Source organism: Schistocerca gregaria, chromosome X, assembly GCF_023897955.1.
Source record: "Schistocerca gregaria isolate iqSchGreg1 chromosome X, iqSchGreg1.2, whole genome shotgun sequence".
Taxonomy (NCBI): domain Eukaryota; kingdom Metazoa; phylum Arthropoda; class Insecta; order Orthoptera; family Acrididae; genus Schistocerca; species Schistocerca gregaria.
The window spans coordinates 483272173-483286422 of NC_064931.1; the positions used below are offsets into that span (position 1 = coordinate 483272173).

General features: G+C 38.4%; 1 protein-coding gene across 2 annotated transcripts in view; it reads left to right on the forward strand.

The window, feature by feature from the left end:
* Positions 1–12639, forward strand: part of LOC126298947 (ras-related protein Rab-9B) — a 37453-nt gene extending 24814 nt beyond the window's left edge. For both annotated transcript variants that reach the window (XM_049990551.1, XM_049990552.1), the window contains one exon: positions 11695–12639. In XM_049990551.1, coding sequence (XP_049846508.1) covers positions 11695–12156 — 462 coding nt within the window. In that variant the 3' untranslated portion in view covers positions 12157–12639. The remainder of the gene's footprint in view (positions 1–11694) is intronic.
* Positions 12640–14250: the final 1611 nt, after the last annotated feature.

Genomic DNA, 14250 nt, shown 5'->3' on the forward strand with positions numbered 1-14250 from the left:
TCGGTTCTCTGTTTAATTGCTCGAGGTAATTTTCGGATAGTGCACTCAGTATAATGTAACTCGATGCTCTGTCCCTACCACCCATCCTAAACATCTGAGTATCGTAGTCTATATCTGGTAAATTGAAATCTCCACTTAAGACTATAATATGCTGAGAAAATTTATGTGCAATGTATTCCAGATTTTCTCTCAGTTGTTCTGCCACTATTGCTGCTGAGTCAGCAGGTCGGTAAAAGGAGCCAATTATTTAATCTAGCTAGGTTGTTGAGTATAACCTCCACCCATAATAATTCACAGGAACTATCCACTTCTATTTCACTACAGGATAAACTACTACTAACAGCGACAAACACGCCACCACCGGTTGCATGCAATCTATGCAGTCAGTCCTGTCGTCGATGCTGCAGATGGTGAGCTCTGATTTCATACCGCTAGCGAGACTGGCACTCTTCACCAAATCAGATAGCCGCCAGAAGGCAGAGAGGATTTCCTCCAATCCATAGCAACACGACATGAGCGACCACCTGCAGATGGGTGCACCCTGTACCCTTCATGGCATCCGGAAGGACCCTTTCCACAACTGGAATGAATCCCCACGGTATTTACACAGAGTGCACATTGGTTTTCTTCCCTTCCCTTGCAGCCATATCCCTAAGGGGCCCCATTACACGCCTGACGTTGGAGCTCCCAACTACCAGTAAGCTCACCCCCTGCGACCACCCGGATCTTGCAGACTGAGGGGCAACCTCTGGAACAGGACAAGCAGACATGTCCAGCCGAAGATCAGTATCAGCTGGAGACAGAGCCTGAAACTGGTTCATCAGACAAAATGGAGAGGCCTTACTTTCAGCCCTCCGGAATGTCTTTCACCCCCTGCCACATCTCGAGACAACCTCCCACCCTGCCATGGGTGAGAGGTCAACCTCAATGTGGACAGTATCCCGGGCAGCCACAGCTGTAGTCCGACTGGGGGATGCGTGGGAAGAGCTGGCCATCCCCCATGAGCCCCCGTGTGGACCCCCACAGTGATGCCCATTGGCAACAGCCTCAAGCTGCCTGAATCTGGGAGCGAAGGGATGCCAACTCAGCTTGCATCCGAACACAGCAGTCACAGTCCCTATCCATGCTAAATACTGTTGTGCAAAGAAAGTCTGAACTAATCGACAGAGAGCACAAACAATTGGACACAAAATTTAAACGGTTATTAAAATACAAAAATGCCTAGTAAATTCATTATTGCTGCTACTTGTGCACTGCTGACACACTGCTCGGCAGCAGAAGGCTAGCTGTACTGTCAGTAACATACAAAGACTATTTGAAAGAAATAAGCAAATGACAGACGACTACGCGACTTTACATGTCACAGATATTGAAATGCAAATCTGCCTCTGCTAATTAAAAAACTACACAATGATTTGGCGTATTTAATTAAACAAGTGTGCTAAGAACACTCAAACAAATTTCCAACTTGACTACGACACTTATATGAACGCTAAATAAGCCACTTGCTGCTACTTGCGCACTGCTGACGCACTGCTCGGTGGCAGAAGGTCTTTATATTTAATGATTTTTAAGCTTTAATTACCTAAAAATAACAAATATTTCATGAGAATATTGACTGTAAGTGCTATTTAAATGTTATAATCATTCAGAATAAAAACAGTCCAAACCATATTTTTAACATAGGAAAGTAGCCTATCCCAGTTGCAGATTTGTGGGTGTGGATAAGACATCTCCTCAGTTGGAGAAGAACTAATAAACTTTGCAATATCAAGGAGTCTACTCTTGCTACTCAGACCACCCGCTATTATTCCCAGAAGGAATCCATCATCATATGTTGCTTCCTCATAGTCATACCAGATTAACCTATGGTTTTATTTTCTGTAACTAAGCACCCCCACACTGGAGTTACGGAGAGAGTAGCTCATGACCTGATGGAATGCACCTTCTTCTGGCTCTCCATGCTAAACATGATCTTCTGGATTCTTTGTCTCCTTTATTGGCAGATGATGCACATTGGTTCTGCGTATTTTCCATGAAAGTAATTTTTATTCTCTGATATATTGTTTTAAAGTGCTTTTGGGGCAAGGGCAGGGTGATTGGGGATGGGGTGTCTGGCTCCACATGCTGAGTCTGGAGGACCCTCGAGCCTTCCTCCACTATCAGCTGCCTTCGTCACCCTTCTTTTACTCTTTTAGTTGCTGTTAGATGTGATTACCTCTTTTTTTCTGCCACACTGTTTGTTCTGTTGTAGGAGTAGCTCTTTAAGGCGGTACCTTATGGATTCTCATCCTTGATATTAACTGATGATGAAAAAGCAGTTGGCTAAGTTTAATACTTTCGTGAAGATGTGGTTCTGTTCACATCTTGAACATTGTATCTGTAACTGATGTAGAGTGAGAGGGCTGTGTGAGGGGCGAACACATACTCACCTTGCCACTGTTGATACAGGACAGCAGGCAGTCATATATTTACGAAAGAAAAATTGCCAAACAGCCGTTTGTTTTTAGAAGTTATTTTAATTAGACAACCACTCTTGGCATCTCATTAATGCCATTTTCAGGCCCCGATGCACTCCACGTATACACAAATCAGGTACATCGACGAATGCATAACTGGAGCCATCAGTATCTGAATTCCATGGTTTTTGTGGTGTTTGTACTTCGAATATTTGACAGCAACAGTTGTTGTCAAGTGTGAAGTACACACACCACAAAAAGTTCATGGTATCCGAATATTGATGGCTCCAGTTATGCATTCATCCATGTACTTTATTGTCTATCCATGGAGTGCATATGGGCCTGAACATGGCATTAATGAGATGCCAACTGTGGTCGTCTAAGTAAAATAACTTCTGAAAATAGGCAGCTATTTGGCAATTTTTCTTTGGTAATTATTTTGTAGTTCTCACTGCAACAGACATTCATTATGTTTTTAGCATTCTTCCTTTTTCTATTACAACCTCTGTAACTGTATTAGCGTTTGACTGGCTTCAGGGGGAGTCAGATGTGAGTCACATTTATCAAGCCACAGGTGAGCCTTAGGGGAGCCCTCGTTGGCTCTCTGACCTGCATGCTGGACCAGCTCATATACTTCTAGCTCCCTTGATTAGGTCTCAGTTCTGGCATCAGTCTTGCTTACTTTGCATCACTTTCCCAACTCCTACATACTTTAATAATTTAACAGACTTTCTGGCAGACAGAACTATCTCCAGGCGATCTTTCTGTTGACTGAGGGATAGACGACCTTGCTGTTTCCTCCCCTAACTCTCCCCCCTCTCCCACCCCCAAAATGCTTTGAATGTTTGGCTGCAAATATTCTTCTTGACATTGATAATTTCTTGTGTTCCTCAGCTGGATGTATTTGTAAATCACCAAAAGATCTTTGGATCTCTTCCTGAACTTCTTCCCTATAACTCAAAATGCTTCTGTCATAGGTTTATGATAAGTGTGCTGGACCACATACGTAAAGTTAATTGATAATAGACTGTGTCATGTCGTTGGTTGAATTTTGCAGCTTGAGCATATTATATTTGGTATGCAGAGTGTTTAACAGTTTCTGTTACAGGCTTCTAGGGGCTGTAGGGAGGGCTTAGGAGATAAGTTTTGATAATGAACCCATGTCTAGAAATGTACTGTTTGAAGATGGAATCACTGTCAAATCTACTCCAATATGCACAAAGTGAAGACTATTGCATTCTGATTTGTGTGCTTTACAGGAGCCCATGGGATGAATAATGTTTTGAGAAGATCTAGTCATAAGATTCTCTTCTACATGATGAACGATCTCCTCTTCCAAGTTGAGATTGTGTTGTGTCTGTTGTGGAGCGCCATAACTATCTAGTTGCAAATGTATCAGTTTCTTGCAGCCATTATTGCTTTCGGATAAAAATGGTATGTGATGTCATAATTGCAACAGTTTGTGTGTGTACTGTGAAGAGGGAGATTTGAAAGTGATCTGATATTCAGACTTAATTTGTATCCAAATTGTTCATTTTTTGACATAAGTTTCATATCAAAACTTTATATATTCAGTCCATTCTATAAACCCTAGAATCCTGTAGTAGGAATTGTGAACTACCCTAGAATCCTGTAGTAGGAATTGTGAACTACCATGTATACTTGGGACATAAGTTGTACTAGAGTCGAAGGGTGTTCGATATGTTGCAGTGCATAGTAATTACAGGTACTGTATCTCAGTTTGTTAGCAACAATTAGTTTTTGATAGAATGTGATCTGTTGTGACTTAGATGTCCATGTTATCCAGGGCCTTAATCAATAATCGTATAACAACCGAGATTATAAGAATTGCTAACGTGGACAACGAAACAAAAGTTGTAGTGTTGGTCAGTGGTTAATACTTCCACAGAGACTTTTCATAAGGATCTGCATCTGGAAGTGCTATATTTTACACAAACATGTACTTCTTTTGTTACATTTATTCAGATTATTTCTAGAGCACTGCACAAAATTATGAAACACAAAAGGATGTTTAAGTAATGTGATGTTAATGTACCTTGAATGGAAGACCTTTGATGTCAAAGGCCCAGGGGCCAGATTCAAAATTTTGACAGCATGTTTTCTGCTGCTTCTATGACTGCTAGTATGACTGCTATTATGCTGTATGAACTGTCAGGTATCAAGTGTAGTGTCCTTTCATATTTGAGTTAATATTCTCTTGTTGCTTTGAGAAATACTCATTACAATGCTGAGAATTGTGGCAAATATGTGGCTGGGATTTTTGAAGAATGATGTGCAGAAATAAACTTACTAAATTAAGCTCAATTGAAAGAGAATTAAGGGGAGACAGAAGGCAATTTTTTCTGAAAATACAGGGCACCAAAGAAAATACAAATCAACAGGTACTTCAATCACAACAAACTTCACTGAGTACAACGATTAACACTTGAAAACAGTAACAAACATGATCGGAAAAACGAATATCGATAGTAGATGCAGCGTAGGAAATGTTGAAGCAATAAAACAATAGAAGTATGAAATAATATATGAGGAGTAAAAGAATGCTGTGCATTATCTCTGCATGGCACAAAAGGAAGATGTGGCATTTAATTGCCAGATTGCACAGAGTGTCAGGAATCATATCTCACGAAAAAATTGTCATATTTATACAAAACAAAAACTGTTTTACATGGGAAAGACCAGACATTACAAATATGCTAAAATCTAAAAATCGAATTATTGAAGCCCACTTGCCTTCCGTCTCCCATTAATCATAGAGCGATATTTTGGAACTGTTGTAAGTAAATGTAATAAAAATAATTTATTGTAGTTACTTGGAGTGCAGGTATGCTCTCTTCAGTCAAAATGTTTTAGAGCAGTTACTGCTTTTCTCGTCTGTAGCTTTCAGGGAGCAACATGTGCCACCAGGTCCATACAATATTAATTTATCGAGTTCCATCAACAGTGATGAGGTTCAGCTTTTTCGAGCTCAGGATTCGAGGTTCAACTTATTCGAGCTCAGGATTCTTCAGCTGTGATTGGCCAGTGCTTCATTGTTCCATTATTGTAAACTGAGGACCCACATTCGGGAGGACAATGGTCCAAATCTGTCTTTGGCCATCCTCACATGAGCTTGAACAGTTTGCTCTAGGTACTCTTTATGCTAAAGTGATAGGTGACTTGAGCTGAAACCATAATTAGCCACAAGGAAATTTTGGAAAAAGGAATTAGTGAATATAGCAATTGAGGTAATGTACGTGGCAAATCCCATTGCTGAGCACATTATCCCCTACATGCCATTTCCTTGATTTTAAGGTACAGAGTCATGTTTTAGTGGACAGAAGAGTAGCTGATAGTGTAAGGACAAAAGGTACAGCTTGTGAAACCAATTACTTGGCTGAAGGATCCTCCTTTTTGCCAAAGGTTTCTCTAAACAGCTTAAAGAAAGAAAAAAAAAATGTTCGTATGATGCCTTTTGAAAGGCTTTTCACTGTCCTTCCCCAATATGAGATTGTGCTTTCTTTCTGATGACCTCATAATTGATGGGATGCTAAACGCTAAACTTCCTTCTTCCTTTAGTCTACGCAGATCAGGTGAACCACACACATGTACGTATAAGGAGTAGTCAGATGACAAGTCTTCCTGATCTGATGAGAAGATCAACAAAAATACAGTACTTGTGACATAGATTTGGATGTCTCATGTTTTAATGGTTTGTATGTTATATTCAGATAAGAGAACAGAGATTAGTGTACTAGCTGACGTGCTCTCTGTTTTGGTAGATATAAATATATACAGGGTGTTACAAAAAGGTACGGCCAAACTTTCAGGAAACATTCCTCACACACAAATAAAGAAAAGATGCTTAATTTCCATGTTAGAGCTCATTTTAGTTTCATCAGTATTTACTGTACTTCCTCGATTCACCGCCAGTTGGTCCAATTGAAGGAAGGTAATGTTGACTTCGATGTTTATGTTGACATGCGACTCATTGCTCTACAGTACTAGCATCAAGCACATCAGTGTGTAGCATCAACAGGTTAGTGTTCATCACGAACGTGGTTTTGCAGTCAGTGCAATGTTTACAAATGCGGAGTTGGCAGATGCTCATTTGATGTATGGATTAGCACGGGGCAAGAGCCGTGGCGCGGTACGTTTGTATCGAGACAGATTTCCAGAACGAAGGTGTCCCGACAGGAAGACGTTCGAAGCAATTGATTGGCATCTTAGGGAGCACGGAACATTCCAGCCTATGACTCGCGACTGGGGAAGACCTAGAAAGACGAGGACACCTGCAATGGACAAGGCAATTCTTCATGCAGTTGACGATAACCCTAATGTCAGTGTCAGAGAAGTTGCTGCTGTACAAGGTAACGTTGACCACGTCACTGTATGGAGAGTGCTACGGGAGAACCAGTTGTTTCCGTACCATGTACAGTGTGTGCAGTCACTATCAGCAGCCGATTGGCCTCCACGGGTACACTTCTGCGAATGGTTCATCCAACAGTGTGTCAATCCTCATTTCAGTGCAAATGTTCTCTTTACGGATGCGGCTTCATTCCAAATTGTAAATTTTCACAATCAACATGTGTGGGTTGATGAGAATCCACACACAATTGTGCAATCACATCATCAACACAGATTTTCTGTGAACGTTTATGCAGGCATTGTTGGTGATGTCTTTATTGGGCCCCATGTTCTTCCACCTATGCCCAATGGAGCACGTTATCGTGATTTCATACGGGATACTCTACCTGTGCTGCTAGAACATGTGCCTTTACAAGTACGACACAACATGTGGTTCATGCAGGATGGAGCTCTGTGGTTCATGCAGGATGGAGCTCCTGCACATTTCAGTCGAAGTGTTTGTACACTTCTCAACAACAGATTTGGTGACTGATGGATTGATAGAGGCGAACCAATTCCATGGCCTCTTCGCTCTTCTTGCCTCAACCCTCTTGACTTTTATTTATGGGGGCATTTGAAAGCTCATGTCTACGCAGCCCTGGTACCAAATGTAGAAACTCTTCGTACTCGTATTGTGGATGGCTGTGATACAATACGCCATTCTCCAGGGCTGCATCAGCGCATTAGGGATTTCATGCGATGGAGGGTGGATGCATGTATCCTCACTAACTGAGGACATTTTGAACATTTCCTGTAACAAAGTGTTTGAAGTCACACTGGTACGTTCTGTTGCTGTGTGTTTCCATTCCATGATTGATGTGATTTGAAGAGAAGTAATAAAATGAGCTCTAACATGGAAAGTAAGCGTTTCCGGACACGTGTCCACATAACATATTTTCTTTCTTTGTGTGTGAGGAACTTTTCCTGAAAGTTTGGCCGTACCTTTTTTGTAACATCCTGTATATGTTAAATAATTTGCTTGATATTGTGTAGTATCCTATCAGGAGATGAGGTACTGGCGGAATTAAAGCTGTGAGGACGGGGCATGAGTCGTGCTTGGGTGGCTCAGTTGGTAGAGCACTTTCCCGCGAAAGGCAGAGGTCCCGAGTTTGAGTCTTGGTCTGGCACACAGTTTTAATCTGCCAGGAAGTTTCATGGTCCTAAATTATTGGGAAGGAGACTTTAATGTATTTTCAACACGGTTTACTCGTTCAATTCCCCCCCCCCCCCCCCCCCCCCCCCCACTGCCCCCCTCCTTTATCCAGATCCTCCACTCTCTTTCTGCTGTAAGTGATGGCCAGCTGTACATTCCTGAGTTCTTTATTTTGTCTTTACAATGTTGTTTTGTACAAGTTTTTAGCTGGCTTTAGAAAAATGTGGTTGAAAATAATTGTGTAAGTGAATGAGATAGTGCAGTTTTAACTGAGCCAGTATCTTATTCACTTTCAGTCATATATTTTTTTGATCCACATTTGTCTCAGATTATTTCAATACCTTACTTTCGATCACTGTAAAGCAACCCAGATTTACATCTCAACAGAGCAGCCATCTATTAAGTTTGTTTGCTTTGCACTAGTCATTCAAGAGAATTACCAGTGCAAGTATTTCATGAAGGCCATGGCTGATACTTTCGACAAACTACTCCAATACTAATGATGATCTTTAATGATTGCATTGCCGTGTGTGTGTGTGTGTGTGTGTGTGTGTGTGTGTGTGTGTGTGTGTGTGTGAGAGAGAGAGAGAGAGAGAGAGAGAGAGAGAGAGAGAGAGAGAGAGACTGAGACTACATGTTTGCATTGTATAAGACACATGAAAAGGAAAAGTAAGAGCTGTTTGGCCATTAAAAAGAAGTTGGATAAAGCTTTCATTGGTAGTCATAGTTTTCTACAAACTTACTTAACTTTTCCATGAAGTTGTCTTTCACTTCAAAGCATTTTTCATAATTATACCATAGCTTATTAAATCCTTCTGTGTAGATGTTGTTTGTGTGGGAATTGAGCCGACTGATGGTGGCAAGCTTGGTTTCTTTGTCATTTTTTAACCATTGCTTGAGTTAGGAGATTGCTTGAAGTTTTAAGTTTTGGCTAAGTTGGTCTCCTGCTATGATGGTTCTTCTGATTCTGGGTCTCCCGTAACAACATGAATAAACAAATAATCCCCACCTTGTAGATAGTGGTAGATAATCTTTAGTCTGCATTTATATACTCTGCTCTGTGTCGATCAGTAGGGCCTGCAGTACCCACTTTGAACAAACACAATTTGCAATATTCGAATTTTTCCACGACACTCCTGTAAATAATATTGGTGTGGCCAATGTAGGGAAATTCATCAGCCAGAGCACCCATAATCAATTGGTGCACTTCTTGCATTATTTCGTAGATCTGGATACTGGACCTGGCACTCCATTCTTCATAATGTGTGTGTGTACTGCCATTTTTAAAGTCACAACACCATTAATTGCTGTGTTCAGATTAATTTGAGCAGCTGCAGGCCTTTTTGCACACAAAAATGGTATACAGGATGCTCTTTGTAACTGATGAGAGCAATTTTTTTTTAAAGCCATTGTTTGCTTTCACTCTCAATTATAAAAGGTCAGCTGACTCAAAACAGTAACTTGTGGCTTCATGAGCAATTAATAGCTGGTGTTGTATTTGTGCATCTTCAGTCTGAACTGACAAAATTTAAATACAGATAATCGGCATTTACTTGTCGTATACACACATTATATTACATGTTCTTAAATGTGTTAAATAATTGTTCAGAACTCTTTGGGGAAGGATGGGAATGATTTACCCATATAAAAGAATAATTCCTTTAGAATCATGCATGTAGCTGTGGATGGTCACTGTTTTGTGTTGTACTTACAGCAAAAATTTATTGTTGTACGTTTTGAAATTTTGTATTGCAGCATCCTAATGTTTAATCTCACCGCAACAATCATTGCTGGCACATTTGTAATGTGTGATGAAAGCAGAATAACTTTTTAAAGTTTATTTCTGTCCTTGTAACAGCAATTTAACACACAGTCAAGATAAAAGATGGTGAGATCGTCATGTACACAAGAACTTCATTTATATGGACTAGGTGGGACCAGATGTAATCTGGATGACCCCGAAATATTCTACTGTATACAAACTTTTTATTTTGATACTGACATGAAACACTTTTTTGGCACTTATACTACATAGTTCCTGTAATCTACTCGTGTTTATTTATTGAAGTAGTGTGAAGTGTCTTTTGTGGTAAACTTGATTGGTGTAGGAGAGCAGCACAATTGCAGAGATGTTTCACTGGCGTCAGTTCAGCTGGAGTCTTTTCCATGTGACATTCTGGATATACTGTCAGTTTTTCTAGCTATGCAGTTGCCTCTGCATGAAATGTTTATTTCTCCCCTTGTAACACCACACCATTGTCTACTTCACAGTCACTGTTGTTCTCTGCAGTACAGCAGGCAGCAGTACAAATTTCTTCATCAGTTATCATCCTGTAACCAGCTTCACCGTCATTCTGTGACAAGACATCTTTGTCACTGTTGTCTACATCTGAACGACCAGGAATGTTTGCTAACATTTCAAAGAATTCTGCAAACTATCTGTAGTCATATTTTTGAAGCAGAAGTCTTGCATTTCTTTTCAGTTCTCCTTCCAGTCTAAGACAGTTGATGTCCCTATTGTATATTCTGCAGTTACCTGTTTTCAGTTCTCCTTTGCCTATTCTGTCTAATGCTGTCAATTTTTTGACCACTGAAATGACCACTTTCATTCACTTTGAAGCCATTTCACTTGTGCACACTCAAAAAGGAACAAAAGAACATACTGGCACAGTTCTGTAATAAACAGATCCATACGCACCATAGAATAAAATATTTTGCTGCTTTTCTATCAGTTTCTCAGAATAGAATATCTCCATACAATTAAACATATATAATAAATTTATACAAACAATAACTTGGATGATATTACCATATTTAATCATTAAAATGCCTGAAATTTTCATTCATTCCATGGCAGTACAATGTACATTTTTGTTTTAGGTAAAAGATTCACTTTACACCTTTACACTTGGTGCAGGGTGTCAGCCTTGCCCACACAGCACTGTCGTAATACACAAGAACTTCACTTATGTGGCCCTCACTAAGTCAGATTTAGTCATTTTTGTTTCATTTTCTTTAAGACGAAAATGTGTGGTACACAGTTAGTGCAGTTTGTTTTATGTACAGATGTTATGTTTCCACCACAGGTAGAATAGAGCATGCCAGTACCAAACTTCCAGCTGACATTCTCTGCCCTTTGTACTACCTGTGGTGCAAATATAACAGCTGTACATACAACACACTGTACCAACTGTGTACGACACATTTTCATCTTAAAGAAAAAGAAAAGGAAACAAAAATGAATCTGGGTTAACCAGAAATCTGACTTAATGAGGGCCAGATAAGTGAAGTTCTTGTGTACTAAGATAGTGCTGTGTGATCAAGGCTGATACCCTGCACCAAGTGTAAAGGTGTAAAGTGAATCTTTTATCTGAAATAAAGATGTAGATTATACTGCCATGGAATGAAAGAAAATTTTAGGGTTTTTAGTAATTAAATGTGGTAATTTTATCCAAATTTATTATACATATGTTTAATTATATGGGATATTCTATTCTGAGAGACTGATAGAAAAGCAGCAAAATTATTTGTGTTGTGTGTTGTTGTACTTACATGGCATCAGTGTGTATCGTCTAATTGTCTTTGGCATATTTCTTACCTGTAACATACAAATGAAAATATTATTTATAACATAAAAGATGTCACTCAAATAATTCTTTGTGTCTTTTGTTTCAGATATGGGATACTGCTGGTCAGGAGAGATTTAAAAGCCTCCGTACCCCATTTTATCGTGGCTCTGACATTTGTCTTTTGACCTATGCAGTCGATGATCGAGCCAGCTTCCAAAACTTGGCAATGTGGCGTAATGAGTTTTTATATTATGCTGACGTGAAAGAAGGTACAGCATTTCCATTTTTGGTCGTTGGGAACAAAGTGGATATGGGTAATGAGCAACGTGAAGTTACCACAGAAGAAGCACGTGCTTGGTGTTTGGAAAACGGTAATCTACCACATGTAGAAACTAGTGCTAAAGATGCAACAAATGTACAAGAAGCATTTTCATTAGCTGTTGAGAGTTGGGCACAGCTAGAAGCCAAACTGGATCGTCCGTATATTGGGGAAACAGTGGATCTTAGAAGGCAACAACCAGAACAGAGGTCATCTTGCTGTTTGTACGTTGCAGGAAACAATGAGTAGCTGTAAATGGCCTGCAGCTACAACAGTTCCCTACCTAGTCAGTACATTGCACTTAGCATTTATTTAAATGGTTATAGCTTTGTTTTTCTGTTGAATGTATGTTACTTGTTCACCAAAGTGTTTATTTGCATCAGTATTAAGCATTGTTGACAGTGTTCATAGAACAACAGTCAGTGTATCATGATTTATATTATTTATGTTGTATCTGTTCCGAAGTTTTGTTTGAAGGCAATGATAAGTTTGCTTGGTGATTGAAAATGACAAATATCAAATGAAAATATTGTTTTATAGTGCAAATGTAATTTGAAAACTATTTTAGAAAAAAATATATAATATGATGCTATCCTGGGCAATTGAAAGGAACTGGTAAGGTGTGATTTGTGAACATATATTTGGAAATGTAAAATTTCTAAATGTAGGGTCATGCCCATTTTACATGTGCTAATGGCAACATGAAAAAAAAATAAAATAAATCAAATGGCAGCTTGTCTCTTGTAGTGACTCATTTAAGTATGAAAGGAAATAGGAATGAGAGAGATACTTAAGCAATTAATGTTAAATAATATACCAATGAAATTCACCAAACTCATATCTACAGTAAATGCTTGAAGCGAAATTTTAAAATTAGAGTAATTTAAAATAATGTTTTTGTGCATATTTAAATGGATGTTGGACCAAGAACTGGTTGGCTTTATTTTTTACTACATGATAATGCTGTTGTATTTTTTTTCAAATACTGCTTATTTTGAAATGTGAGACTTAACTGATGTGAAAGTGCATGCAACAGTACTGTAAAATAATGTTGATGTTTAAAAAGGCTGAAATGTTCCAATATCTAACTAATTTTTTAAGGCAAAGACATATTTTATCACTGCAGTGTATCATTTAAATGGCTTTTGATAAAGTATTGTAGATGTAAGTGTTTACTGAACTTGCATATTTCTCTTATATATGTACATTAATCTTTGTAAAATGGTAGTTACTTATTGAATACAATATTACGCTTTATAGACATTTATTGAACTGCCACAGTACAATATTCGTTTCTCACTATTAGCAAGTAAAAAATAACTCTTTAAAATTACCATTTCATATATGAGAATTTGCAGTTGTAGTTTTTGTGAGTAATAACATCATATTCATGCTGCAAAGATAAGTCGTACAGTATTAGTTCCTTATAATGGCAGTGATGTTATTAAGTTGCATATATAGGAATACAAGTGATTTACTTTCTACTCTTAATTGTGGTTTGACAATTTCATCAGTCCAGTTATTTTAGTTTTGTGTCATGTACTATACAAACTTCCACTATTTTCTGAAATGTGCATTTGAATTCTACTACTATCACATTACACAAATATTGAAAATAACAAGCCATTTACTGTCTCAGCGTACTGATATTAGATTTTTTAAAGCAATAAACTACTTCTCTATTTTATTCAAGCTATTATCTAATTCAGGTTATTAACTAATTCTTCTTTCTCATGCTATTAGGATTTCTGTTAATGATGCAGACACTTTACAATGGAGACTTAAAATTTTGACATTCATTGTTATACAAAATGTGATTTGGTTTTTTGTTGTTTGTCTATTCCAAGAGATATGTTGGGAGGATTAAGAAAAATTGGTGACCATAGCATTATAATTTTGTCATTATTGCCTTCTATTGAAACTTTACATCAGCAAAGAATCCACTCCAGTGCCTTGTAACTTTTGTTTACACACACTTATTATTACTTAATTTTAAGAGTTTCTTTGCTGATGGCCACTTTGTGATCTAGTGTCATGCTCTTGATATAGATTTCTTCAATTCAGTAAGTTTGTCATCTTGTGTAAATACTGTCATCATGTATTGTCCTATTTACTGTATTGTACTGTGTGGAAGAAATAGTGTATTTACCTGGCTATAAGAAGAAATTTTTCAAATTCACCCTTAAAAAAACCTGCAATCTTTCATTTGCAGGTGAAACTTTAGTACTTGACCTCAACGGTTCTACAGTGTGTACTTATTTCTGCGGACACTATAAATAAATAGTTGTTTTGATATCAGATATCAAATTTACAAGTATTTTATGTAATTGGTAAACCAACATT